The sequence below is a fragment of the Garra rufa genome, chromosome 2 (assembly GCF_049309525.1).
Source record: "Garra rufa chromosome 2, GarRuf1.0, whole genome shotgun sequence".
Taxonomy (NCBI): Eukaryota; Metazoa; Chordata; class Actinopteri; order Cypriniformes; family Cyprinidae; genus Garra; species Garra rufa.
Genome location: NC_133362.1, coordinates 45,254,790 through 45,282,392, shown reverse-complemented (window position 1 = coordinate 45,282,392; position 27,603 = coordinate 45,254,790). Strand labels below are relative to the sequence as shown.

The 27,603-nt window shown below is 37.1% G+C and overlaps 1 protein-coding gene across 1 annotated transcript in view; it reads right to left on the bottom strand.

Moving 5' to 3' along the window:
- Positions 1-27,603, bottom strand: part of lrrc1 (leucine rich repeat containing 1) — a 63,935-nt gene that overhangs the window by 21,882 nt on the left and 14,450 nt on the right. Inside the window, exons 2-10 of the mRNA XM_073835228.1 lie at positions 23,669-23,786; positions 21,393-21,471; positions 16,795-16,884; positions 5,938-5,994; positions 5,762-5,825; positions 3,353-3,427; positions 2,652-2,796; positions 2,279-2,397; positions 1,748-1,831 (exon numbers count right to left, since the gene is read on the bottom strand). Coding sequence (XP_073691329.1) covers positions 1,748-1,831; positions 2,279-2,397; positions 2,652-2,796; positions 3,353-3,427; positions 5,762-5,825; positions 5,938-5,994; positions 16,795-16,884; positions 21,393-21,471; positions 23,669-23,786 — 831 coding nt within the window. The remainder of the gene's footprint in view (positions 1-1,747; positions 1,832-2,278; positions 2,398-2,651; positions 2,797-3,352; positions 3,428-5,761; positions 5,826-5,937; positions 5,995-16,794; positions 16,885-21,392; positions 21,472-23,668; positions 23,787-27,603) is intronic.

Genomic DNA, 27,603 nt, shown 5'->3' with positions numbered 1-27,603 from the left:
ACTAAAGGTTGTGGTAAAGTGGAACTATTCTGAGTATTCTTCAGGTACATTTTAAATATCTTGCGTTTAAAAATACATTAAACAATCCCAATTATTAGTGATTTTAAAACAATTAAAACATTTAAGAAATGTGCATTGTGCAATAAAAAAATACTTTAAATAAAGTTTAATTATATATTTTTTTTTCTTTAGGGTGGTAATTGATCAAGCAGTCTTGCTGGTCCCTAATAACCCTAACACATCTTCTAAGTAAAGAATAATAAGTAAAATTTGTTAAGTTTTAGTCCTGTATATCCATGGCCATGCGAATATGGTTAAACAGCTTCCACAAAACTATTAGATGCTGGATACCATTTTCTCAACATAAAGGAGATTTTGCAGCACTAGATGCTGTATCTGCCATGCAGCTCACTTTTTGCAACAGTTGTATTATAACCTTATAATCATCTAACCGTAAAAGTTTCTTGTATTTCATGTCAAACAGGACAAGATTATTCCAGAAATAGCATCACAATCTTCAAGGACTTGTTCTAATCATAAACAACTCAACGTCCTTCAGTGAATGTCCTTCAGACATTAAAAAGTAGGATACTGACTTTTTAACTGAACGTAAGAGTAGTTTAGCACTTCAGTTCAAAAACACCCACAGGATGACCTTGAGCTAATAGAAAAGACTTTTTCCACTTAAATGTTTTGTTACCCAAGTAATTACCGTGTGCAATAAAACACAATAAAAATGTCCATTCTTAATACTGGTAAAGTTGCTGAACTTTGTGTACTTAGACTTCACTTTGCATATGAGTTTACAGTGTATGGGTAAAGTAGCAACAGCAAGAAAAACTAGTTCCAAGTATCAGAACAGTTGCTGAGAACTTGCCATAAGCACCACTGTATTTACTACAATGTACAACTTTCTTCAGTCGGAAAGAAATTATGTTGTTTGAGGAAAACATTTCAAGATTTCTCTCCATATAATGGATATGTATGGAGTTTGAACTACCAAAATGCAGTTTAAATGCAGCTTCAAAGGGCTCTAAACGTTCCCAGCTGAGGAAGAAGTTTGGTTACTTTCTAAACAAATTAACAATTGATATACTTTTTAACCTCAAATGCTCGTCTTGTCTCGTCTCTGCGATGCGCGTCTGTGTGATCCGGGTCAATACAGTTAGGGTGTCGAAAAACTCCCAAAACTCCCAGACGAGACAAGACAAGCATTTGAGGTTAAAAAGTATAGAAATTGTCAATTTGTTTTAAAAATAACCAATCGTTTCTCTAGATAAGACCCTTATTCCTCAGCTGGGATCCTTTAGAGCTCTTTGAAGCTGCATTTAAACTGCATTTTGGAAGTTCAAACTTGGGGGCACCATACATATCCATTATATGGAGAGAAATCCTAAAATGTTTTTTTATCTGCAAATTTTTGTTCTGAAAGTGAACTAATTCTTTAAGTGAGCTTTTAAAGAATTTGTTATTGCTGCTGCCAAGAGCCCCCAAGGTCCTCCTAAGGGCTTTCCATTAAACTAAAAAGTCATAACTACAATTTGATGTGTTCAAGTGACTTTGGTTCGAAAAAAAATATGTAAAGGTTGGGCAATTTTAAGGATTTTAACACCAAAAATGAGGAGAACATTAAAGGTTTACATGAGGTGTGTAGTTTATGGGTTTTAGCATTCTTATATTATCACAGAGAATGATGGGAAATGTGGTTATGTTTTGTGAATAAGGCCCTATGACTAGGATAGCATACCTCTTTTGGTAAAGATGTTAGTCGATTTCTATCACAGTTGAAGTTGGACAGTTTCTTTAGTTTTCCAATACTTCTTGGCAAATTCTGGAAAAAAAAATATATAAATAAAAATCACTTGCACCTACTATAAGAGAAAAATTACCAATAATCAGACCACATAAGACTACAACTCTTTATTTAAAAAAAACAAACAAAAAAAAAACACTACACTTATTTTTAAATTTCTGGGTTGTTTCATCCCATGTTTGGGTCAAATATGGACAAACCCAACTGCTGGATTAAACAAACATAAATTCTAGATTAAACTTATATCTAGGTTCATTATTCTATGTCCATATTTGGCCCAAACACAGGATTCTTGTAATAAGCATGTTTTGTACTGCATGATTTTTCCCATTACCAAAAAAAAGCAAGTAAAGAAAAATAAATAAATACTAAAATAATTGTTGCTAAATGCATTTCCCAGGTTTTCCTCTTGCCAATTAAAAGTAAGTATGAAGAGTATTAGTAGGCTCAGGTGCTGTAACTTACCACCAGCTGGTTTTCTGTCAGCACTAGTTCTGTCAGGCTTTCACAGTTGCCTATGCTCTCCGGCAGTTGGACTAATCGGTTTTGATCTGCTTTCAATATTGAAAGCCGTCTTAATTTACCTAAAGAAAAACATATGTAACAGTACTGTTACTGCATGAAAACAAAATCAAACATTACAGCTCACTATTATAACAACAAGGCAGCTACCCAAGAACAGTGGATCAGCAGATTAACCACAAGTACAACAAATTGTCTCATTTGTTCCATTAAAATAAACTCTCCTTTTTTCTAAATTAAAAACTCCATCCATCACTAAGAACACATGAACAAACACACAGGCACTGCAGTTAGCGGTCGAGTCCTAAACACTGACCTAAGCCCTCCGGCAGCACGTCTATGAGGTTCTGGGACACCAGGAGGTCAGTGAGGAAGAGGAGGTTTCCCATCTCCTCTGGGAGGCGCTCTAACTTGTTCTCCGATACATCCAGACAAGTAAGGCTTCGCATACTACCCAGGTCCTGAGGGCAGAGAGAGCAGGTGCGCACAAACACACACAAATGTTAATATGTATGCAAACGCAGGCATGCAAACACAACCACACACATACAAAAAACCTCTAGGATTTTAAGGAAGTCGAGTAGCTTGTGCTTGGTTAATAAAAAATAATAATGTTAAAATTATGTTATAATATAAGGTAGTAGAATACAATATTGATGAAGCAATACATTCAATTCAATTCAATTCAAGTTTATTTGTATAGCGCTTTTCACAATACAAATCGTTGCAAAGCAGCTGTACAAAAAAAATGTAGGCTACTACAATATATTTAGTAGCTTATTAGTGGTGACTACTGTATGTTAAGTCGATGTACATATGGTATAAATATTAAAAACAGTAATGGTGTAATCAAAAACAGATGATGAACACTAATAGTAATGATTATGTGTTGCAATCAAACTCAAAATGCATGTTTACATAATATGCAAAAGAACTAGTGTTGTTACAGATTCGACAGTCTGATAGACTGACAGTTTTTGAAAATGACATCAACAGGACATGTCAGAAATACTTTACCGGTGGTATGTCAGACAGCTGGTTTGCGTCCAGCCACAGGTCTTTTAGACTGACAAGACAGCCTATTGTCTCAGGCTGCAAGAAAACAAGTTTGACAGAGTTCAGACAGAGCAACGAACACAGCAGGTTACCGACGGCACAAGAATGCAGGCCAATGTGAAACATTTGTGAAATAGCATTCCGATGTAGCCTGTATTAAGTCCAGCCTCTGTCAAACAGGGGTCACATTCATAAAAACAAGGGTTTTAAACTTGGATAAACAGCAGGGTCATTCCGTATCAACTCAACCAGAGGTCCCCGGCTCAAATTTTCCATTTTGCTAATATTTATTCTGAAGAAAGATTGAAATGTATAGTGATGAAAGCCAAAATATTAAATGTCATGGATGAATATTTCCTGAGTAATCCACTATTTTGTAGAGGGAGGTCAAAATGGCAATTTTCACCTTAGATTCAGAGTCAAGTTAGAGGGGGTTAAAATTACTTCAGTGCATCATCTTAATTTTACAGAGAGATTGGTGTTATATTAGTAAAAAAATGTTGACTTTAGCAATCTTTGTTGCATTATGTGCCAATGGTGACCATTCAAAAATGGGGAAACAGCACTTTCAAGTTTTTTTTTTACCAAAGTTTGCATGCCTTTAACTCAAGAAGTATTAAATATATTTTAATGTTCTTTTAGATATTGGGTCTTAACAAACTTTCCTTTTGGCATCTTTATGTTTAATGCCCTATTAGATTCGGTTCCACAGATATTGGAACTTCAATATGGCTCCAGGGAGTAAATCGTTAAAATGTACACATTTTCAGTGGTCAAAAACCAAATGTGGATCAGTTTAAAAAATACTATACTTCTTTTATTTTAAAGAGGAATGTCTGAAGAACAAATAATATTAAAACAGGAGATGTATCTTAATACGATTTTCGATTCTAGTTTTTAATAATCTTTTCTTTTGGAATATTAATTTTCAAGGCCCTACATCATTCAGTCCCTGTGATTTAAGGATCTCAATGAGGATTACCCATTTTCAGTGGTCGAAATCCAAATGTTGGTCACTTTGTATATAGCTGATACTTATTTTGTTTAAAGAACAAAATCTGAAGAAGAAATAATGTTGAAATTAGAATTGTATCTTGCTTCCCTCTATCAAAACAATTGTATAGAACATAGCTGTCTGAGTGCTAAAAGTGCACTGAAATGGTCAAGTTGAGGCACATTACCTTGCTTTCTGTAGACTATTTATAAGATTCTATATTTGAATCAGTTCCAGGCATATTTTGGAAGAAGGGATTTTGTTCATTTTTACAGCTTCTGAAGCTACCAAGAGTTTCAACACGGAAAAAATAATATTTATGGCACTCAGACTGGTATGTTTAATGCAGTTGTCTTAACAGAAAGAAACAAGATACATCTCTAGGTTTAAGATTATTTTTTCTTCAGACATTCCTTTTTAAAAGAAAATAAGTATCAATTTTTTTTTCAATAGACATTTGGTTTTTAATGATTTACTCCTGGAGCCATATTGAAATTCCAATATCTCTAAAACCAAATCTCATAGGGCAATAAAAATGTTTATTAAGACCAATATCTAAAAGGGCATTCAAAAGGCATTAAAAGGGCATAATACAGCTTGAGTTGCATGCAAACTTTTAGTGCCGATTCACCAATTTTTGAATGGTCACCACTGGCACATAATACAACAAAGATCGCTAAAGTCAACAGATTTTCCTAATGTAACTACCAATCTCTGTGGTACGAGCCGCAGGGTTTAATTTGGTTTTGTCTGTGCATGTTTTTTTACTCTTAAAGATTTGGTAACCATTGACTGCCATTATATGAGTGACAGACTGCATCGCTTTGAATTAAAAATCTTCGTTTGTGTTCTACTGAAGAAACAAAGTCACCTACATCTTTGATGCCCTGGGGGTAAGCAGATAAACATCAAATTTTCATTTTAGGGTGAACTATCCCTTTAAGGCTAACATATTCATACTAAAAGACAAAAAAAAAAAAACTCAATTTTGATTTCATGGGGATTTTAAATTATGTTAAATTATGCTGGTGGAGTAGGATATTTAATTTGCATTTCAGGAGCACCACCACGTATTTCCATTAAGATAATTACAGATTGTTATCAACATTTAGAACATTGTGACATTCCCACTGCGAATTTACTTGTACATTTATAAAAGTTTCACAAGGCCCAATGTCTTTAAGCAAAATAAAGTCTTTTTTCTTTTGATTTTAGGATTAGAAGTGATGTGGACATGTCGATCATATTCAGCCTAATAATTAGACGAGGTTCCAGAGAAGGTGTGACAGCTAACATATTCCAAGCCTTGTGCAATTAAAGTCGTTATTACTGTTATTAGTCCATTTAGAGCATGTCGTGAAAATCTGAACACTTACCAAATTATACAGTTCATTGCTTCCTACGTCCAGTTCTTCAAGTTTCTGAAGCTGAGACAGAGACCTGATTGAAACAAAAACAAATAAACATTTAATTTGCTATTGCCTTATGTACACATACATACACACAAACTTACAAACAAACACATACATAGCAAAGTAAGGTGTACACTTACTCTGGTAAATAAGTCAGCAAGTTCTCTCGGAGTTCCAGTGATACCAAGTTACTGAGGCTAGATGAAAGACAGAAACATTGCACAATATATAAATTTAAACTTTTACACATTTTAAGCAGTAGATTATTTTGTCCTGATGTGTTTTCTAAATTTAATTTGTATTTCAGGGCGACCATACATTTTACCATTAGGATAATTACAGATGTAATGTTTACAAGACAAAGCTTGTTTACAAGACAAAGCTTCCCAAGTCTACATAAAAGCCATTGAAGGATATCAAGATGCAGCCAACACAGTAATGATTTCTCAACCATAAGCATATACACAGTGAAAAGAGTTTGAATGTTTTGAAAACAGTCTTTTCTCCTCACCAAAGCTGCATTTCGTCTTCAAGAATAAACTAAAAAAAGTAACATTTTATGATTTTTTACAATAGAAAATAACCATTTTCTATTTGAATATTTTGTAAAAATGTAATTTATTGCTGTGATCAAAACTACAAGTCACATGATCCTTTAGAAATCGTTAAAATGTTCTGCTTTGCTGTGCAAGAAACATTTTTGATTATTATCGGTGTTGTGCTGCTGAACACTTTTGTAGAAAGTTTTGAGTAAGATGCAAACTCTACACAGAAATGGCTAGTCATCTTCTGTTAAAAAATAATAAGCACTGAGATAAGGTCTATCCACTGACAGAGAGAAGGGTGAGGCGCTGTGGGAAGCACGCTTAACACATCCTGAGATATCAATCACAGTCTTCCAGCGCACACTCATTGCTCTGAGCCTCACAGATGGGGCAGTGGCATTTCAGCTCATTTATTTCAGGCCTTCCAGGGACTTTCTGCTGTTTAAAACCTGATATGCTTTTAAAAACAATAACTACAGCAAATTAAGTAACAGGAGGTCAAGATGACTTCCCTGTTAACACTAAACAAACACCAATAATTCAGAGATAAAACCACTCACATTTCTAGAAAAACAACTTTCAGCAATCAAGGGTTTAATTTTTCAGTAAACAGATTCAAAACAAAAATGAAAACGCTAAGATGAAAGAAGCAATGTGTGGCCAAATGACCTCTTCACTCAGTCACACGGACAGCTTGATTTCGAGGACAGGAAATGCTGCTATTTGTTACCGTGAAAATTTAATCAACCCAGAGAACGGACAAGAGTTCAACATGCTTTCAAATGTCTGGAGCTCAAGGCTATAGATACAGCTAAAGTCACACAGACATTAATCAGGTTTGTCTACTGAAATGAAAACGGAGAGAAAAAAAAAAAAGAGGATTATTGTTCGAGGCTGTAGCGAATGGAGTATTTCAATTCCACAAACTAAAGCCTTTGAATACTGCAGTAATAACTGTCTGCCATCAATCAGGGGGAAAATAGTGTCACTGATGCACATTAATGATTTTGTTTGTCAATAAAGGTGATGGATATACATACGTGTGGTGTGACTAGGGATGGGTATCGTTAAGGTTTTAACGCTATTACTACTTCTATCGATACCACTTATCGATTCGGTACTTTAACGGTACTCTTATCGGTACTTTTTGTTGTGTTTTTAATTAAAAAACTGAAACAAATTGAGAACAGAAATAACACTTAGCAAACACTAATGTTCGAGCAAATATCTGTTACACAAACAAAACCAATGATTGTACAACAAATAAATAAACACAATTTTCTTTGTAAATTAATTTACAATGATTTAACCTCAAATTAATTTTTAGGTAAGCTCTGCTCTATAATTTCTTAGCATAATTTATTATTATTTATGTATTTGTAAAAGCAGTACTATAAAGGCATTTTAATGTTTAATATTTATTTAGGCTACTGCATACAAATATTCTAAATATTTAGCCTATATGTAGGCTATATGTATCTGAATGTAGGGTTGTGCCGATAGACGATAGTATCGTGTATCGACGATAGTCAGAGATATCGCCTGTTGCTGATGCCTTTGACGATAGTAAGACGATTATTATTATTATTATTATGCGTCAAAAAGGCACCTAACTTTAGCGATGCAGCGCGGAGAGTCGGTTCTAGGATGCTTCAGAAACTTGCCGCGGTGCAGTGAAAATGGGTAAGAGATTTATTCATCATACAGTGTACATAGATTAAGTGTAGACAGTCATTAGGATAACAGAGGTAGTAAAATGTGGTTTAGGCTGAATTAAATACGATATATCAGAATCCGTCTGTATGTAGTAAACATAAACATTCTCCTCAGTAACATCTGTATGCGTTAACTAGAATTACGATGCGATAAAATGGCGCTAAACATAAGCACGTGAATTACACGGGCACCATTTCCCCACAATCAATATGAACTGAAGTACAACATGAACTGATGACAAAGATCACACATACAGCGGTAACATCATCACAACATGACGAGTAAAGAAAGATACATTCATTTACATTCACGCACGCACATTTACCGCTCCGTGAAGATAGCAGAGAATGAAACCGAAAGTAAACTTAAACCTATCCAACAGAACTACCGTCAGCGCACTGTACACGCACAACTTAGTCACATGCACTACCCTTACAAAACGAATAAGGAATTTATTACATATTGACATATTTACATGTCATTAAATAAATTAGCAGGATAGTATGGTGTATCGGCGATCTCACAGGTAGACGATATGAAAATTGTGCACATCGCCCAACACTATCTGAATGTGTGTTTATTCAAATATTAACATTATAATACTGATTTAGAGAGATCTTATGTGATGTTTATGTCGTTATTTTAACATAGCATGCATACCTGAGGAGATGGATGATGAAGTAGAAGCTAGGCAGTCGAAAACTTTGCATTTCTGCACATATGCACTTTGGCTAGATGTTTTGATAAATTGCTTGTGTTTACAAGCAAAAATCTTGTTGCAACGAGCATTGTCCGTGTTCACACGGGTGAAGTGTAACCATACTTTGGATCGTTCGGTGCTCTCCGCCATTGTCACTCCATAAGCGCAAGCTCTGTGTACTGCAGAACAGATTACATTTCATGCGTGAGATTAGCAAATAACGAATATTATCGCAAATTACAAAAGGCTGGTCAGGTAAAATATGCTAGGTAATGTTTATTTAGCAATAATAAATAGGACATTTGTTTTTTAAATTTCTCCATTGCCGACAACAGAACCGTTAACATCAGAGCTAATCGATACTTCGGTCTTTTATAATTTGGCACCGGGACCGATAAAGTACCGGGTTTCGGTACCCATCCCTAGGTGTGACTATAGTGTATGTTGACTGAGAGGATGACAATGAGGAGAAATGTCAGCTAAAAGATTACAAGGCAGTATTAATCACTCTGGGATTGATCTCTATTAAAATATCTGCTCACTGAAAAAGATCATCTTACTGGCCAAGCCATTCTGCCCTTTCTCCTCTCCACAGAGCCTCACTGGGCCAGATTAAACAATCAACAAGAAAAAAAGAAATTATTTTTTTCCTGTTTCAGGCATTATGCTTGTGTTTGAGGTAAGACAAGCACAAATTTATCCAAAATCTCAAAAATCCTTCATTTCCAATTTCAATGCGAAATGTAATATTTCTTTCTTTGTATATATATATATACACACACACACACACACACACACATGACATTTTCACTGCCCCACAAGATAAAAATTAATTGTTATTTAAAATGCAGTAAACTGTAGGGCTGTGCAATTAATTGAAATTCAGTTTTGATTTCGGCTTCAAACATCATGAAAATACAGTAATGGAGATGAAACGATTATTGCGCCCCATTCAGCCCCCTTTCCAGTGGTGCGCTTTCGTTCCTCCTTAAAAGCCTAATTTCACATGCAAATCAGCAAAATCATGTAACAGGACTTTCATAAAATGGGACATGATTGATTTATGTTTCTTTGATGTTGTGTTTTTAAAAGTGAGAATGTCCGCTGTCCTGTGTATGCGCTCAGAGACGGAGCAAAACACGTAAAGTTATCTTTTAACTCAAGGTACGCGCCTAAATGGTCAAATGCACACAAAAATATTATTTATTAAATTATTATTGATGTAAACCTGTGTCAGTTATGTCTTAAATGATCATAAACGGTATAATATTCCTTCTGCCGTCTCTGTGCTTAATATTAATAAAACGTGAAAATACAAAGAGAGAAATCACTCACTGCTCTTGAATAAAGGACTTTTGTAGTTTTAATAAGAAACAAAGCATGTTTAATTCTTACAGTGAAGGCACCGTTTTATTTTACATTCAAATAATTACATTCAATTTCTGTAGTATTGTTAGACTACTTTAGACTTGCAATAAAAGTATTAAGTATTTTTTTTAAACACTTTTTTTTTTCCATTTATATCTTTCTTTAAATTAATCACTAATATAAAGTTTTGGACCCAGTCATAATCATGTTAAATAATCAAGATCACAATATTGACCAAAATAATTGTGATTATGATTTTTGCCAAAATCGAGCTAGTAAACTGTTAAACATTATTATTAAGGCTGCAGTGTTATTTGATTTTTTTAATTTTTGAGTCAAATCTCAAAATTGTCCTTTGGTGTGACTGTCTCAAGCAAAACTCAATAAATTACAACTTTTATAAATTAAAAAGAAAACCATAAAAATGTTAATACATACCCCTGGCATAATTGTAGAAGTGTCTATTTTAGTAAATGGCAATCATTTCATCATCCATATATTTCTGAAAGCAAAGGAACTTGATACACTTTGTCTCTGAAAAACATGTCCTCTGGTGTGACACCATTTCTTGATTTTAAATCGGCCAATTCCAGAAAAAAAACTCATGATCATGTTACTGAAGCCCCCTGTCAAGGCCATGACATGTGCGCTTGGTAAATGTTCGTCTTAGAACTGTTCAAAAATATAACTTTTTGGAACCACCACAAAATGTCCTTTGGTGTGACACCCTTAAATTATATTTTTTAATTAAAAACTGTATGTTAAGCTACATAATCAAGGACAATTATGCAAATGTGTCTTGCTAACCACTAATGACAGGTTAAATCAGAGTAGCAAGGTAATTAAATTTACACAAAAAGCTGAAACGTCCTATAGTGTGACAGAAAAAGTGTACTGTCACACAGGACAAAGATGTCACGCCTGTGGACAAGGTCTCTTTAAGAAGCATTTTAAATAATAAAATAAGATTTGTTTAAATATTTTTTATTCTTTTTTAATCATTTTCAGTATTCTTAAATGCAACAATTACATTAATTAAACTATCTTCTGATGTTTTTGCAGGAAACTTGTACTGTTATAAAATATGAAAATAATCAAAAATAATTGTGGGAGAGAAATTAGTGGAAGAGAGAGGACACAGAAATATAGATAGAAAATGAAGAGGGATCCACCAGAAGGGACGAGATACTAAGAAAGCGATGCAGAAAGTAAATAGGATCAAAATGATGCCTTGCAAAGAGTATCCATAAAGTTGAAAAATAAATGAATATAGTTTGTTTTGTTATAAAAAAAAGTTGATATTGTTTCTCCTTCGGCATGTTCAAAATTAAGTAGAAATACTTTAATAACTACCATTTCTGTCCTTTGTGTGACATAATGTCCTTTGGTGTAACACATAAAAGAACCACATATTTATTTTTATCTCAAAATATCTAGGGGAGATATATATATATCACTAATTTTAAAATGTTTTAATTTTCATCAGTTTTGAATGGATGATAGCAAAGTTTGTCTTGAAATTGTCCAACAAGTCAAGGGGAAAAATTGTTAATTATAATTTCCTATTAAAGGAGTAGTTCACTTTCAAAGCAAAAATGTACAGATAATGTACTCACCCCCTTGTCATCCAAGATGTTCATGTTTTTCTTTCTTCGGTCGTAAAGAAATTGTGTTTTTTGAGGAAAACATTTCAGGACTTCTCCCCATATAGTGGACTTCTAGGGTGCCCTGAGTTTGAACTTCCAAAATGCAGTTTAAATGCAGCTTCAAAGGGTTCTAAATGATCCCAGCCGAGGAAGAAGGGTCTTATCTAGCAAAACGATGGGTTATTTTCTAAAAACATTTACTTATTTACATTAACTTATATACTTTTTCTCAAACCCTCATCTTGCTGAGCTAGACAAGATGAGCATTTGATTTAAAAAGTATATAAATTGTAATTTTGTTTTGGAAAATAACCCATCGTTTTGCTAGATAAGACCCTTCTTTCATCGGCTGGGATCATTTAGAGCCCTTTGAAGCTGCATTTTGGAAGTTTAAACTTGGGCGCACCATAGAAGTCCATTATATGGAGAGAAATCCTGAAATGTTTTACTCAAAAAACATCATTTCCTTACGACTGAAGAAAGACATGAACATCTTGGATGACAAGGGGGTGAGTACATATTCTGTAAAAAAAAATTCTGAAAGTGAACTACTCCTTTAAATAGTAAAAGTCAGTAAGCATTTCATGTAATGTGCATGTGACTAGTAAGGGTTAGTGGCAAACAACACTTAAATATTGTCTAGATATTTAACAGTAGTGATACTAGCTCTGTTAGTCTCACAGTTGATTAACGTCTATAGTAAATCAACTAACTGCTCATAAAAGGACTAGCCTGGCCATATGAATGAATTTCCATTATTTTTCTAGGCACTTTCTGAAGGTTCAGACTGCAGGAGACTGCCACTGAGCTGTGAGATAGAGAGACGACAGGCACGGAAGAGGAAATTACACAGGAAATGAAGAGAGCCGTGGAATCACAAAACAGAGGGAAAAAAAGTTGCCCAGACGTTTCCCAGATTTACTACAGAGACAATGGTGATACGAATGATATTCCACTGGAATAACAGGCTGAGCCACTCGCATGCCCACTAGACTGTTTTTGGGAAACAATTTGTCGTCCTGGAGATAGACTGTGTCATACTCACCAGCTAAAGAAATACAGCCAAAAATCACCCACCAATAGACTAAACTACAGAAACCACGAACTCAGTCTCAGTCTCATTGCACATGTCAAAATGTCCCTGAGGGTAGATGCTTTTAACTCAATTTGAAAATGTGGAAACAATTGTCTGAAATTAGACAGTTTTAGCCGTTTAGTCTAATTTCTGATATCATATCAGCAATAGTCATCAAGTAATGGGATATTATTATTACTGTAGCCATCTCAGATGCTGATAAATATAACAGCAACAGAGATGGATATAGCAAATTAAGTCAGTCCATCCCAAAGATCAAATGTCTATTAGGGGTGCTCGGATTGATCAGCTACTGATCACTATCGAACGATAATCGCTTTGGGATGTTTGATCGGCGGTCTTTAAAAACGATCTAAAGCACATGCTACTGGACTGCTACTGGATCTTAGTGCTGCATTTGATACTATTGACCACAACATTCTTTTAAATAGACTTGAAAATTATGTAGGCATTAGTGGTAGTGCACTGGCATGGTTCGAATCGTACTTATCAGACCGTCATCAGTTTGTGGCAATAAATGAAGAGGTATCATTTAGATCGCAAGTGCAGTATGGAGTACCTCAAGGCTCAGTGCTAGGGCCATTACTTTTTACGCTTTACATGTTACCCTTGGGAGATATCATCAGGAAACATGGTGTTAGCTTTCATTGTTACGCTGATGATACTCAGCTCTATATTTCTTCGCAGCCCGGCAAAACATATCCATTCGAAAAACTAACAGAATGCATAGCTGATATTAAAAACTGGATGGCGAATAACTTCTTACTGTTAAATTCTGAAAAAAACAGAGGTACTAATTATTGGACCTAAAACCTCCACAAGTAATGACCTAAAACACAGTCTAATACTAGATGGCTGCTCTGTAAATTCGTCGTCATCAGTTAGGAACCTAGGCGTCCTATTCGATAGCAATCTCTCCTTTGAAAGCCACATTTCTAGCATCTGCAAAACCGCATTTTTCCATCTTAAAAATATATCGAAATTACGACCTATGCTATCAATGTCAAATGCTGAAACATTAATTCATGCGTTCATGACCTCAAGGATAGATTATTGTAATGCTTTATTGGGTGGTTGTTCTGCACGCTTAATAAACAAACTCCAGCTGGTCCAAAATGCAGCAGCTAGAGTTCTTACTAGAACCATATTACCATATGACCATATTAGCCCGGTTCTGTCAGCACTGCATTGGCTCCCTATAAAACATCGTATAGATTTTAAAATCTTGCTAATTACTTATAAAGCCCTCAATGGTTTAGCTCCTCAGTACTTGAACGAGCTCCTATCGTATTATAGTCCTTCACGTCCGCTGCGTTATCAAAATTCTCAAAATTCTGGCAATTTGATAATACCTAGAATATCAAAATCAACTGCGGGCGGCAGATCATTTTCTTATCTAGCGCCTAAACTCTGGAACAATCTACCTAACACTGTTCGGGAGGCAGACACACTCTGTCAGTTTAAATCTAGATTAAAGACACATCTCTTTAACCTGGCTTACACATAAAATCATTAACACATTTCTATAATTCAAATCCGTTAAAGGATTGTTAGGCTGCATTAATTAGGTCAACCGGAACCGAAAACACCTCCCATAACACCTGATGCACTCGTTGCATCGTAAAAAGAATGGCATCTACGCTAATATTAGTCTGTTTCATTCTTATTCCGAGGTCACCGTAGCCTCCAGACCCAGCCTGTATCCAGATCAGATGGTCACTCCAGTCCCCCGGATCCAGTCCGTACCCAGCTTAGATCATGGATCACCACCTAGAGATGACTTCAATAGCCGTGGATGTCAACCAGATGAGCTCCAAGGCGGATCATCAATAAAGACCTCGCCAACCTTGACGGCCATCGGCGCTACACCACAGGATCCTGATGAGTTCTCTACAATCAGACATTGGTACAAACTGTTGTTTGGTCTGGCCAGAGGAGAACTGGTCCCCCGACTGAGCCTGGTTTCTCCCAAGGTTTTTTTCTCCATCTGTCACCTGTGGAGTTTTGGTTCCTTGCCGCGGTCGCCTCTGGCTTGCTTAGTTGGGGACATTTTCCAGCGATATCGTATACTATTTGAACTGAACTGACGATGATATCACTGAATTCATTGATGAACTGCCTTTAACTGAAAATTGATTGTTACAATAATGCGTTACTTACACACTATTGTGCTGTTTAAATACTGTGCAGTTGCTTTGACACAATCTGTATTGTAAAAGGCGCTATATAAATAAAGGTGACTTGACTTGACATGCCGTGAGAGGTTTGGCACGAAATGCAGAGTTACCGTCTCAGTCTCTGTCCAACGCAGGTAAAACAATTATAATGCTGAAGGTGAGGTACAATTCATATTTCTTAGTTAAATAACTTAAAGTAATTTGAAAACCTTATATGAGAAGTAATTTCACAAACAGCGCGAGTGAATGACGGCACTTTCTCTATCTCTTTCAAAGTGCACAAATGACTTCCAATCACCACATCACATCTGACTATAAGTGAGCTGCACGCTGCACAGTTGACAGGGATTGTTAATTGCACAATAGAGGCAGTGTTGCATCGTCATTAAAGTTCATAAATTGCATTCCTTTTTAATTCTTTCTAGCATATAACCATTCAGTACTCGCAGGCTCTCCTGGAGACAAGGCGCTCGTGCACACTCGAGGCACACACACATAAGGCCAGGTTTACATATATAACTCCATTTGCAGTATGTATTTTTTTCCACGCTCATGTGCACGGTTGCGGTCCAGGAGAGGTGCGTCTGCAGCAGTGCAGAGATTGTTTCTGCACTGTGTCTGTGCTGCACGCACAGAATTAAAGTGACAGCGCATTGTTTGCTGAAAACATGAACAAGGATTGACACAAAAATGTCATAATTAGACCATAAATGCAATTAATTAAAGTCTACTGTGTTTCAGTCAATGCATATTGGTACAGAAATTGAAATCTAAATATTTAATATTGTTTAATATTTTATTTTAAATTTATAAAAGTATTTTATAAAAATTTATAACATTTATTCTTTAATTAACATAATGACAGGCGGCACGTTTATTAGACAGCTGTCTCTTTAACACCGAACAAAGATCTAAAAATACTGTTACACATGCGTTTTCTTTTTCATCGGTTTACGTTTACTCAAGACAAAAAACCGCTGTGTTTGAGGATATGCTGACATATTTCATGCATAAGGGTCAATAAATGTGAAAGAGTAGTCAGTTCTGGGCTGGAACAAACTCTTCTGCAGTGAAAATGCAAACTGTTCGAGAACGGACACAGGTCGGGAACCCGCACTGCTCCGTGCTCACTGCATGCAAACAGTGCGCAAGTTCTTTTCCTTTCTGCACTTAAATAGTTTAAAAATCACATTCAAATGCAAACGCAGGAATCGTTAAGCAGAATCGAAATGCACGTGTCTTATTGAATACCTGGTTATTGGAAATTTGAAACCTGTTCTAGATACCCAACTCTAGTGATAACATAAGCAGTTTAAATGTTTTGCCACTTGCTTGAGCAACTTTATATATAAATCTAGATGTAAATGCAGAAGTAAAAAGCACTGAATTAAAAACTGATTAAATGCCTAAAAATCCTGGAGTTTCACTATAAATAATTCTACATGATAAAAAGGCGGCTTTAAAAATGTCGGTATAGGTGATTGGATCGGCAGATACTGCTTCCTGTGATCGGCCACGAAAATCCTAATTGGAGCACCCCTAATGTCTATATCAGTTTTCAACAGTGTTCATATTTCAGATCATATGAGAATGTCATCGTGGATCAAACCCTGCTAATATCATAAGACACAAAATCCCTCTAAAAATTGCAAACAGAGCCAGATTATCCGGTCTAATAAAAGGAGAGTACATAGAAACAAACTGGACTGCAGCTGAATGATGCACAACAGAGGAGCAAAACACACTTACTTTCCAATGTTGTCTGGAAGTGCTTGTAAAGAAATGTCATTGATGGAAAGGCATGTTAAATTCCGTAATTCCGTAAAACTTTCTGGCAATCTGAAACAAAAACAAACATATAAAGGGAATGACAGCAGAGAGTAACTGATAAAGTGCATCTGCTCTGGTAGACAGGTGAAAGAACAGATGGAGGACTCAAATCATGAATATGATCACGCCAGCAAAAATGAACAAAACAAATAATTGCTAACAAGAAAGTTCTGCCAGTAAACTAAAATTTAACCATATGGTTATCAGTGTTGGGGAAAGTTACTTTTAAAAGTAATGCACTACAATATTAAAGTTTCTCCCTAAAGAAGTAACTAATTACGTTACTTAGTTACTTTTTATGGAAAGTAATGTGTTAGTTACAGAAACATCTTCTGATGCACGACCTTGGACAAATCATCAGTGTTGTTTTCTGGACTCACGGGGTGTTTCGGGTCTTGCAACAGACACCCTCCTCTAGGCGACCCGACCGAGGCTGATCAGACCCCGGCCTGTGTCCAAGTGGCATGCTACCGCCCCCACCGCTCTCCCCTCTTCCACCAGAGCCATCTGGATGCTTTCTCCGCTGCCTCCACGTTGTTGCTTATGGCTCTTCTTCGGTTGGCGCCTGTTATGCCCAGTGCACCATAGGCCTTGTTCAGGGTGTGGCTGGCAAATCCCCGACTGCCCACTTCCATTGGCATACACCTGGTCCTCCACCCATTTGTCTGACACTGCTCCACCAGCTCCTGATATTTTTCCCTCTTTCTCTCCTGAGCCTCCTCCATCCTCTCCTCCCAGGGCACTGTTGTGGAATCTTCAGTTGCTTCTCTAGGTCAACTGACATCACCCAGTCTCGGGCCGTGGAGAGCAACCCAGCAGAGCAGCTCTTTGATGTTTTCTCTAGCCTTTGTCCTTCCTTGATGAAGTGAATGGCCTTGGCTGTGGCTTGGCGGTATCGGCTGTCTTTGATCCCCTTGCTGATTGCCTCAGCAATTGATTTAAGGACCTGATCGTGTCTCCACCGATACCGGCCCTCGCCTAGTGCCTTGGAGCAGCTGCTCAAGAAGTGTCCTAGTGTCCCTGGCTTGCAACACAGCGGGCATTGCAGGTGTCTCTACTCTGCCCCATGTGTACAGGTTAGATGGGCTGGGAAGAATGTTGTAGACCCCTTGTATCAAGAACCTGATTCTCTGGGGGTTCCACGTCCAGATGTCCTTCCAGGTGACATTCCGCTCCATCGCCTGCCCCCACTTCATCCAGGCACCTTGCTGCCGCATGGCCACTGCTCTGCTGGTTCTCTCCTCCTCAACTGAAGCACGCACCTCCTCCTGCACCAGCCTCTGCCTCTTCCTCCTGCTGGCCAAGTCGTACCAGGTTGCTGTTAGGCTCCCAAGTCCGGCTCTGCCTTGCACTACTGTCCCAAGGATGGCTTTGTGCTTCAACCGAGTTTCAAGCTTATTGGACTGCCTCTGCTGCCCTCCACTTACTCCCTGTCCTGACGACAATCCCTGCCCCGGACACTTTCGCATCTCTGGATCCAGATGTTCTCGTGCCACAATGAACTCCTCCCTGACTGATCCAAAAGGAAGTCTGAGCTTGTTGGTGTTCCCATACAGAGCAATGTTGCTTAAGCTGCGTGGCAATCCCAGCCATCTGCGTAGATAGCTGCTCACCTTTTGCTCAAAACCTTCAACCAGTCATGGGGACCTCATAGATGAGCAGGGGCCAGAGGAGTCTTGGGAGGATCCCATATTGGTAGACCCAAGCCTTGAATCTTCCAGGGAGCCTTGATCTATCCACTGCTCTCAACCATGTCAGTGCTGGTTTCCCTGATGGAGTCTCTGTCATTGAGGCTACAGTTAAAGGCCTTCCCGAGGCTCTTTACTGGTTTCTCAGTGACTGATGGGATTTGATGTTGTCCCAGCCTGAAGCGGAACTCATCTGTGACTTTCCCCTTCTTTAGCACCAAGGGTCTGGATTTTGCAGGTTTGAAGCTCATGCGTGCCCATGCCATGAGCCTCTCCAACCCTTGGAGGATCCATCTTGCTCCTGGTACCGCGGTTGTTGTCACTGTGAGATCGTCCATGAAGGCTCTGATGGGAGGTTGCCTTACTCCGGACTTGCTGAGGGGGCCTCTGCACTCTGTCTCGGCTTCCTTGACCATCATGTTCATTGCAAGCGCAAAGAGGGTCACCGAGATGGTGCAACCAGTGATTATCCCTACCTCAAGCTGGTGCCAATCTGATGTTAACTGGCCAGAGGAGACTCTCAAGCTGAACTTGCTGTAATAGTCCAGGGTGAGGCCTTTCACCTTCTGGGGTACGTGATGTTTCTCCAGTGCGACCTCCACCAGCTTGTGGGGTATTGAGCCGTAGGCATTGGTGAGATCTAGCCACAGCACAGCCAGGTCCCCCCTGCCTTCTCTTGCATCCCTGATGAGCTGGGTTACCACGCCTGTGTGTTCCAGGCAACCTGGGACTCCTGGTATACCTCCCTTCTGCACAGACGTGTCGATGTATTTATTGCTCAACATGAAGTTGGAGAGTCTCTTGGCCACAATGCTGAAGAATATTTTGCTCTCCACGCTGAGCAAGGAGATGACCCGAAACTGGTCGATGTTCTCAGACTTCTCCTCTTTTGGGATGTACACTCCCTCAGCAAACCTCCATGGCTGGGCGATCTTCCCTCTTCTCCAGATAACTTTCAGGGCCTTCCAGAGCCTGTGTAGAAGCTTTAGGCAGTTCTTATATACCTTGTAAGGCACTCCACTCGGGCCTGGTGCTGAGCTTGACCTCGCTCTCCTCACCACTTCCTCCACTTCACTCTGACAGGGCTCCTTCAGGTTTAACTCTGATGTGGGCTCTGGTGGTGTCAGCAGTGCATCGCATGGCCCCAGCGGTCGTTCTCTGTTTGGGTCAGAATAAGTGGCCTTGAGGTGGTTGTTGATAGCGTCCTTGGAGCAGGTGAGTTGGCCAGTCCTCTTTTGGCCAAGGAGCTGCTTGGTCAACTTGAAAGGGTTGGCCAAAAATGCTGCCCTCTTCCTTGCTCTCTCTTTCCGCCTCCTCCTGTGGGACTCTGCCCTACAAAGGGTCAAGAGTTGTTTCCTCAGGATTCCTCTCAGATCTACTAGGCCAGCTCTCTCTACTTCCCCTGCTGCCTTGTACAGCTTGAGTTCTTCCCTGAGACGTTTGATTTTCCTCACTCTGTGGCTTGGAGTGTATGCAGATGGAGTGGGTTTGGATGTCACAGTTCCGAATCGCTCAGCTGCAATGTTCACTATGAGTGTGGTTATTGTTAACAGTCGATGGTCCACATCCCCCTTGCCTGTCACTTCCAGGATCTGGTTCACGCCCTCATCGAACTGGTGCCACTCAGCTTTCTTTGAGGATTGGTGCCACTGGATCCTGGATGTTACATTACTTTTGCATTACTTTTTAAATCTGTGCAGGGCTTGCTTGTTTGTTTTTAATATAAAAAGTTATATTTTTGCCAAATGTAAAAGCCTTTTCACACCAAATGCCTCAGGCTTAGGGAAAAAAAAACTCTTCAGCAATAAAAAAAAAAAAAAAGGAAATGTTAAATTATCTTGAGTAATTTTTAATTTTGACATTGGTTAATATAATGGGATTAAATACATAGAGGATATTTGTATTATTTCACATATTTAATTATTGCAGGTTTGCGTTGAATTTCACTGTTGTTGTTCATTTTGAGGAATACTGTATGTTTTTTAGTGAGTGAGATGAATTAATGAATGTTTACATTTATTCTAGAACTAAAGTAACATCCTACTCACAATTTCTCTCACCATGGGGACAGGACAGCTTTTAATCAATAAATGGGTGGAAAAAGTAACTCATATTTTCTTGTCAATTAAAAAGTAATGTGTTTCTTTACTAGTTATTAGGAAAAAGTAATATAATTACGTAACTTGCATTACTTGTAATGTGTTACCCCCAACACTGATGGTTATTTGTTACAAAATAACCAGAGAATACAGAAGCAGTCAAGCATTGTAACATCCAGCAAAATAGGGGAACAAATTGGCAAACTGGGCCAAAGTGGATCCAGTGCTAATGCGTAACGGATGACCTGTCAAGCACAACACAGCTATTAGGTTATCGTCAATAAACCGCGGAGACGCCATCGACGCATTTGTGGTATATTAGACATGCAATTAAGACTTGTTTAAAGAACCAACTATCCCCAATGTACACACCATAATAAGCACAAAGAAAAATTAATGGATCTGTATTTCTGACCTGATGAAGTGTACAGATTTCAGCAGTGTTTCAGGAGCTACTCTACAGAGTACTACAGAGGCAATTTAATGGGGGAACATCTTTTTAATTATAGAATTATAGAAACTAGAATTATTTATCTGGCACAATGACACACAAATCGAAAACTGAATAAAACTGTACTCTAATTTAGATAACTTGAAATCTTGTGATAAACAGCATTTCTGTTTACCAAACTGTTTTTCAGCATTTCTTTATGAACTGACACCACATATTGAGCTTTTTAAAACATATGCCATACAGGATCAGAATATCAAAGCTGAAATGCACAATTACCTTGTCAAAGGGTTTCCACTAAAATCTGCTACTTGGAGGGTTTTACAATATGAAATGCTTTCAGGGAGTTCCATAATGTCTGTGAGAAAAAGAGGAAACAGATTTAATCCACTTAGAACAATAAAACTCTATAGTCAAAACAATGGCTTTCTACCAAAAACCTAGAGAGGCAGCATTTAACATTCAAGTCACCACAAAATGCATCCTTCATTGAAACTTTGCATTAAAACATGCAAAATGGCATTAAAACATTATTTATAATTTATTAAATAATGAAAATCATTTTACGGGGAGCCACTGCAGGCAAAAACTGTTTTTTCATGCACCTGTCAAGTTTGAGATTTTGGGCTTTTTGGCGTTTCATAAAGTGTTTTTTTTTTTAGACTAGTGGAAAGAAAACATCCAAAAAACACTGGTAAGTGTTTCTTTCATATCATTTTATTTATTTGTGTCAACAGATTTAAATTACAATGCATATTTTTAAAGGCAGTTTTCTCAAAATGAGTTGTTGTTTTTTTCTACACTGAGCCATAAATCTCCACTTCAGTAGCACTTACACACACCAAACTTGACATTTTTATTCCTGTCTATATTCTGAAGGTTTTTACAGAGGGATTTGTTCATATATAATTTGCTTGATTTTATACAACATTTATTCCCCCAAAAATGATTAAAAAAAACATTGTTTTCTGTCTGTTCTGTTTTTTTCTGAATTACGTCATGACAAAATGAGATACTCAAAATCCCCTCTGTAAAAACATTTGAAAAAAAAAAATTAAATAAGAATTTTGAAATGGACTTCATCCAGTGGTTAGATTTTTGTACTAGAAATGCATGCAAATTAGCGCATATATCTTTAAATAATGCCTCATTTGCATATTTAAACCTAACAGAAAACTTGTAATAAAAAAAATGAACACGCTAATGTAAAACTACTGGAATCTGGATTAAAAGTGTGCTTTAAGTGAGGAGCGCTACGGAGTGCAACAGTATTCACCCACTTTTTCAGAGGCCTTGGTTCTGGAAGAATTTTTCCCATTCATTTCCCCTCTAGTGATTTTCAGAAAGTCTTCAAGAGTTTCAAGCCAGTAACTTGTAACTTGCAAGTACAAGACTGTGCACAATATTACAGGATGGTTTGAAAGCATAGAGAAATTCGCAGTGCTTTAGTGGAGTGGTAAGTGTTCTTTTAGAGCAATTTCCTTATCACGATTCTCTGATTGGTGAACATTTCTGGGTAATGTAGTTTTCCACCAGGAATTCCGCTGTTAAACATGATTAATTTATAAATTAGTTGAAGTTATGCAGGCTGATGGCTTCAACGAAAGCACATTCCATTGATTAACAGCCTCAAAGCGCATAATCGGTTAGTTTTTAGAAGTAATTTTCAAAACCAATCCCCTATGGAGAAATTTAATTCGATTTTTACTTCTAGAACGTTTGCTGCATTTGTTGCGGTCTAATTAGAGCCTTGCATCTTGGTCCCTTATGGGTTCTATTTTAGATGCTTCCTTACAAGATATCAAGCTATGTGGGCAGCATACAACAAGGTTTAAAACAACTCCTGTGTTATATTTCAATCATTATGTGCCTGCCATAAAAATGGTGCTATAAATAAAAGAGATCAAAGTTCAACTAGAATATGATGTGAATTTATAAGGGAGGAACTTCCTCTAAGACGCTGTGTAAACACACAAAGAGCATAAACCATTCTTACAAAGGGATCACCCAAAACTGAAAATTCTATCATCATTTATTCACGCTCATGGCTTTACAAATGCTTTTCAAGCATTTCTTTCTTCTGTATAATAAAAATATTTAAAAGAATGTTTAATCCAACTGACTTTATATGCAATTTATGGACAAAAAAAAAAAAAAAAAAAATCACAAAATATATATAGTCATACAGGTTTAGAAAGACATTCAGGGGAGTGATATATTTCTTAATCAAGTATCCTTTTAAGAAAGACACTGGTTGTTTAAAACAACCCACAAACCATGAAGTCTAGTTTTAAAGATGCCGCTTGACCAAAAATAGTAAAAACAGCTGAAAGGAAAACTGAATTTTGGGTGTGGATACGCTGCAATCCAGGCTGGGAATTACTGAGAATGATGCCGAAACGTTGTATGTAATTGCTGAGCATAGAAACCCAGCTGCTGATATATCTTGGGCGTAGCTGGAAGCGTGTGGGAAGGGCAAGACACAGGAGGCCAAAGTTTCTCACAGACACTTAGAGTCATTAAACAGTGGTCTGATAAAGCAAAGGGCTTCTTACCATTTCGAGAGATGTCTAGCTCTACGAGCTGGTTGAAGTTAGCTACATCCCCCGGCAGCCGCTGGATCTCATTGTCACTTAGGCCAAGTTTTCTCAGCTTGGTCAAATTGAAAAATGGCTGAAACAGAGCAAAAAACGCCATTTTATTTTTATTGCACAATTAGCAAAACAATGTTCAATATTGTTGTATTATATATCACATGTATTTTTTTTTTAAGCCTCGTTTTTCCAAGTTATTGTTGCTGATTGTGTGCCCCCTCGTTAGATGTCGCGTGTCCCCCTGTTAGTTATGGTCTGGCACCGGCTCTGTCCAGGGATTTCCTGAACTTTATGATTTGTCAAGCCCCCATTATTTTGACGCTAATAGAAGAAACAATGCATGGAGACGCATAGGCTTGGAGCTAGAGCGCAGCTGATGGTTGCTTAGAAACGGCAGACGCTTCCGGAGCGCAAGCGCCCGAGCGCTTTGTTGATAAGGAAGAAAGTGGCGCGCCTCGCGTTTTCCACGAGTTTTTAGGCGCGACATGTGAACGGCCCCTTATGGATTAGGCCTATAGCTAATGAAAGAGTTTTGTTTTCGATTTGAATTATTTCGTTTTATAGTAGTGAAGTAATAATTTAAAGTCAATGTATTACTCATTTATGAGCAAAAATGAAGTTTCACATAGCGCTGGCGGCACCATGTCCTGCAAAGCTTTCACTCTCCGCACAAACGATTGGATATGCGCCTATTAGTACACATTTATTTAGGTTAAACGATTAAACTAATATTGTGATATGCTTTAAGTTTTTTTTATATCTAAGGATTTTAATTTAAGTCGTGATGACTTGAGAAGGCTAAATTGATCTGTTTGCCGCTGGCCGCTTGGTCGTTACTTTAAAAAACGAAAACTTAAATTTCACAAACAAGACGTGTTCCAAATATATTTCTAAATTAACTTTATAAACTAAAGAAACGAAAATAAATGTAATTACTTTGCTATTAAAAACAGCAGCTGTGCAATGGGGAAGAGAAAGAGAACTCGGCCAGTAATTTTGATCAGCTGTCGAGGTTGTTAGGAATTTTTGCAAAGAATGTTTGTTTAATAGCCTATTTAACACTTATTTAGGCTACTTTCATATTTAAATGTATCATTTCGTTTATTTTATGTATTGTAATTTTAGCGATTTGTAGGCTGCTTGTTCACCGACGGAATTGCTCAAATAATGTTTGAGCCTCATTTATATATCTATAAAACACCGCACCACCGGCGGAGGTAAAACTCTGCCACCATCAAAGCCCTACTTTCCAGTTCCTACCCTCCATAAATACTGCCCTACAAAGGCAAAGTGCAGTAACTACAACACTGAAACTGAGAAAAATGCCTTTAAAGTTTTTACGCCAGCTAGTCAAACATGTTGATACTTTTATTTCTCTGAAACACTCTCGTTTCTCTGGGACAAAATTGAACCAGGAGACTTTGCCACAAGACAAAACAGTTGTCACAAAGTCCATTTTAAGCCTTAACTCAATTTTGACCAAATGAGTAGTTACTGCGCTTTGCCTTTGGAGGGCAGAATAGGTATGTGCACTACATGTTGTATTTAAATATAAATTTAACATTCAACGACATATGTTTCAGCACAATTAATGTTTTTGCGCTGAGTATTAATTGTCTCCTTGTCTGTGTTCCTGTCTGACGCTCATTCAGTAAAGATTTAAACTTAACACAGACTGCCAGAATGGACTTTTATGCATAAATGGAAATGCTCCTGTGAATTTGTGACATTTACAGATAAGGATATGACCGTAAACTGAAAGCTTTCATGCTGAGGATGCAAACGGATCTCAAAGCGCCTCACAGGGCAAGCCATTACGCTATAAGCTTCAAGTTTAAAATAAGGAATTCTGATGTTTTGTGCAGCTTTGATCACGTAACTCTCCTGCAGCATCTCAGTCTGGTTCCTCCACTATTTTTAGATGCATTGTGTCTATAGAAGTTCGTAATTTGACGTGATCCTCTGAAGTTTTACGTGCACTGTGGGCGGACCCGATTAATCCCGATTAATTATGAGAATCATTGTCGACGAATTTCATTATCAATAATAATCGATTTTATCGATTAGTTGTTCCCGGTGAGATCAGTCTGAAGATCTGGGCTGAGACTGAAGTTTGTACGCTGCACAAAATGCTTTTCTAGCTTAGATTTTTTTGTCTTGTTTCCAGCCAAAATATCTAAAAATTCTTAAATCAAGAAGGATTTGGTAGATGAGTAAAAATTATTGTCTTGTTTTCAGAAAACAAAAGTCAAAATTAAGTGCATTTGCAACAAGTGCAACAAGCAAAATAATCTGCCAATGGGGCAAGCAAAATAATCTTGTTTTCTGTTTGAAATAAGATTTGAAGTTTGAATTTTTTTTTGCTTACCCCATTGGCAGATTATTTTGCTTGTTCTAAGCAAAAACTCACTTAATTTTGACTTGTTTTTTTCTGAAAACAAGAAAATAATTTTTACTTGTCTAGAAAATCCTTCTTGATTTAGGAATTTTTAGACATTTGGGCTGGAAACAAGACAAAAAAAATCTAAGCTAGAAAAGCATTTTTTGCAGTGTAGAGTTAAAGCTCTAGGAGGAGAAAGAGTTGATAAATTTAGTCTGAGAAAAATAATAACTAAGTTTAAATATCATTTCTTTCTGATGCCAAATTAATTACAGAAATTAAATGAATGCTTAAATGCGGCCGAAATCATAAAACGTGCATTAAAAACTTTATACACTTAACTGAGGCAAAGTTTTTATTCTATAGGAAAGCATATAGAGCAACTGTGACAGAAGCACACTTATAGAATACATTTCTGAAAGAAAAAAAGTATATGACTTTGCCTCAACAGAATAAATCGCATTTTAATCATGATCACAACTCCAGCTTCTTCTGAATTATTAAATTTGTCTGCGTGAAATTTACCTGCTGGTTATTTATTCTGAAATGTATTTATTTATTCTGTGTTATCTTGCATTGGTAATAAGCCTCCAGCACAAACTTTTATGGTTGCGGTTGCCAGAATATAAAGAATATTAAACCCCCCAGTCAGAACTTTTCCTCTAAATCAGGGTTCCTCAAATCTTGCCCTGGATGGCCAGTGCGCTGCAGAGTTTAGCTCCAACCCTGATCAAACTCACCTACCTGTGATTTTCTAATGATCCTGAAGACACTGAGGTGTGTTAGAGCTAAACTCTGCAGGAAAGTGGATCTCGTGGGCCAGATATGAAGATCCCTGTCCTAAATCAATACATTTCCCAGTGGTTTAATCAGTCTTCCCAACCTGGCAACCATGTGCATCTTCATATTACATTAAAAACGCTGATGATCTGAAAACACCGGCAAACCTGTAACAGGGTTCTTATACATTTTCCAAAGTAAAATTCAAGCACTTCCAAGGTGCATTTTCAAGATATAACAGCACTGTGGTAAATTACATGTTCACATACATGAGTTCTTCATTTAAAATCATATGTTATTGTGCTATTAAAAACAACTGTCTGGATTGCATATAACATTGCCTAACATAAATAGCCAACATACAGTATACAAATTATGTAATTGAAAATATTTATCTGCAGTATTTTAAAAATAAAATTTAAATGCACAAAAGAAAGTAATACTGCATGAGAAAGGATAGGGCAATGTCATGGTAATATATTGATGACTGTTTTAAAATGACTGTAAAAAAAAAACATGACGCTAAACTAAAATTCTAACTCTTGCAGTTAAAAAACAAGTTTTTCACAAATACATTTCAGTCTAAACGTACTAAAAGGTAGTCAAAAAGAAACTATACAATTAATAATAAAATTAATTTAACTAGCCTAAATAAAAAAAACAAAAAACATTTTTTTAAATATAAAAATTTAGTCAATCAATCAAAAATATTTTCAATACACAAATATCAAGGAAT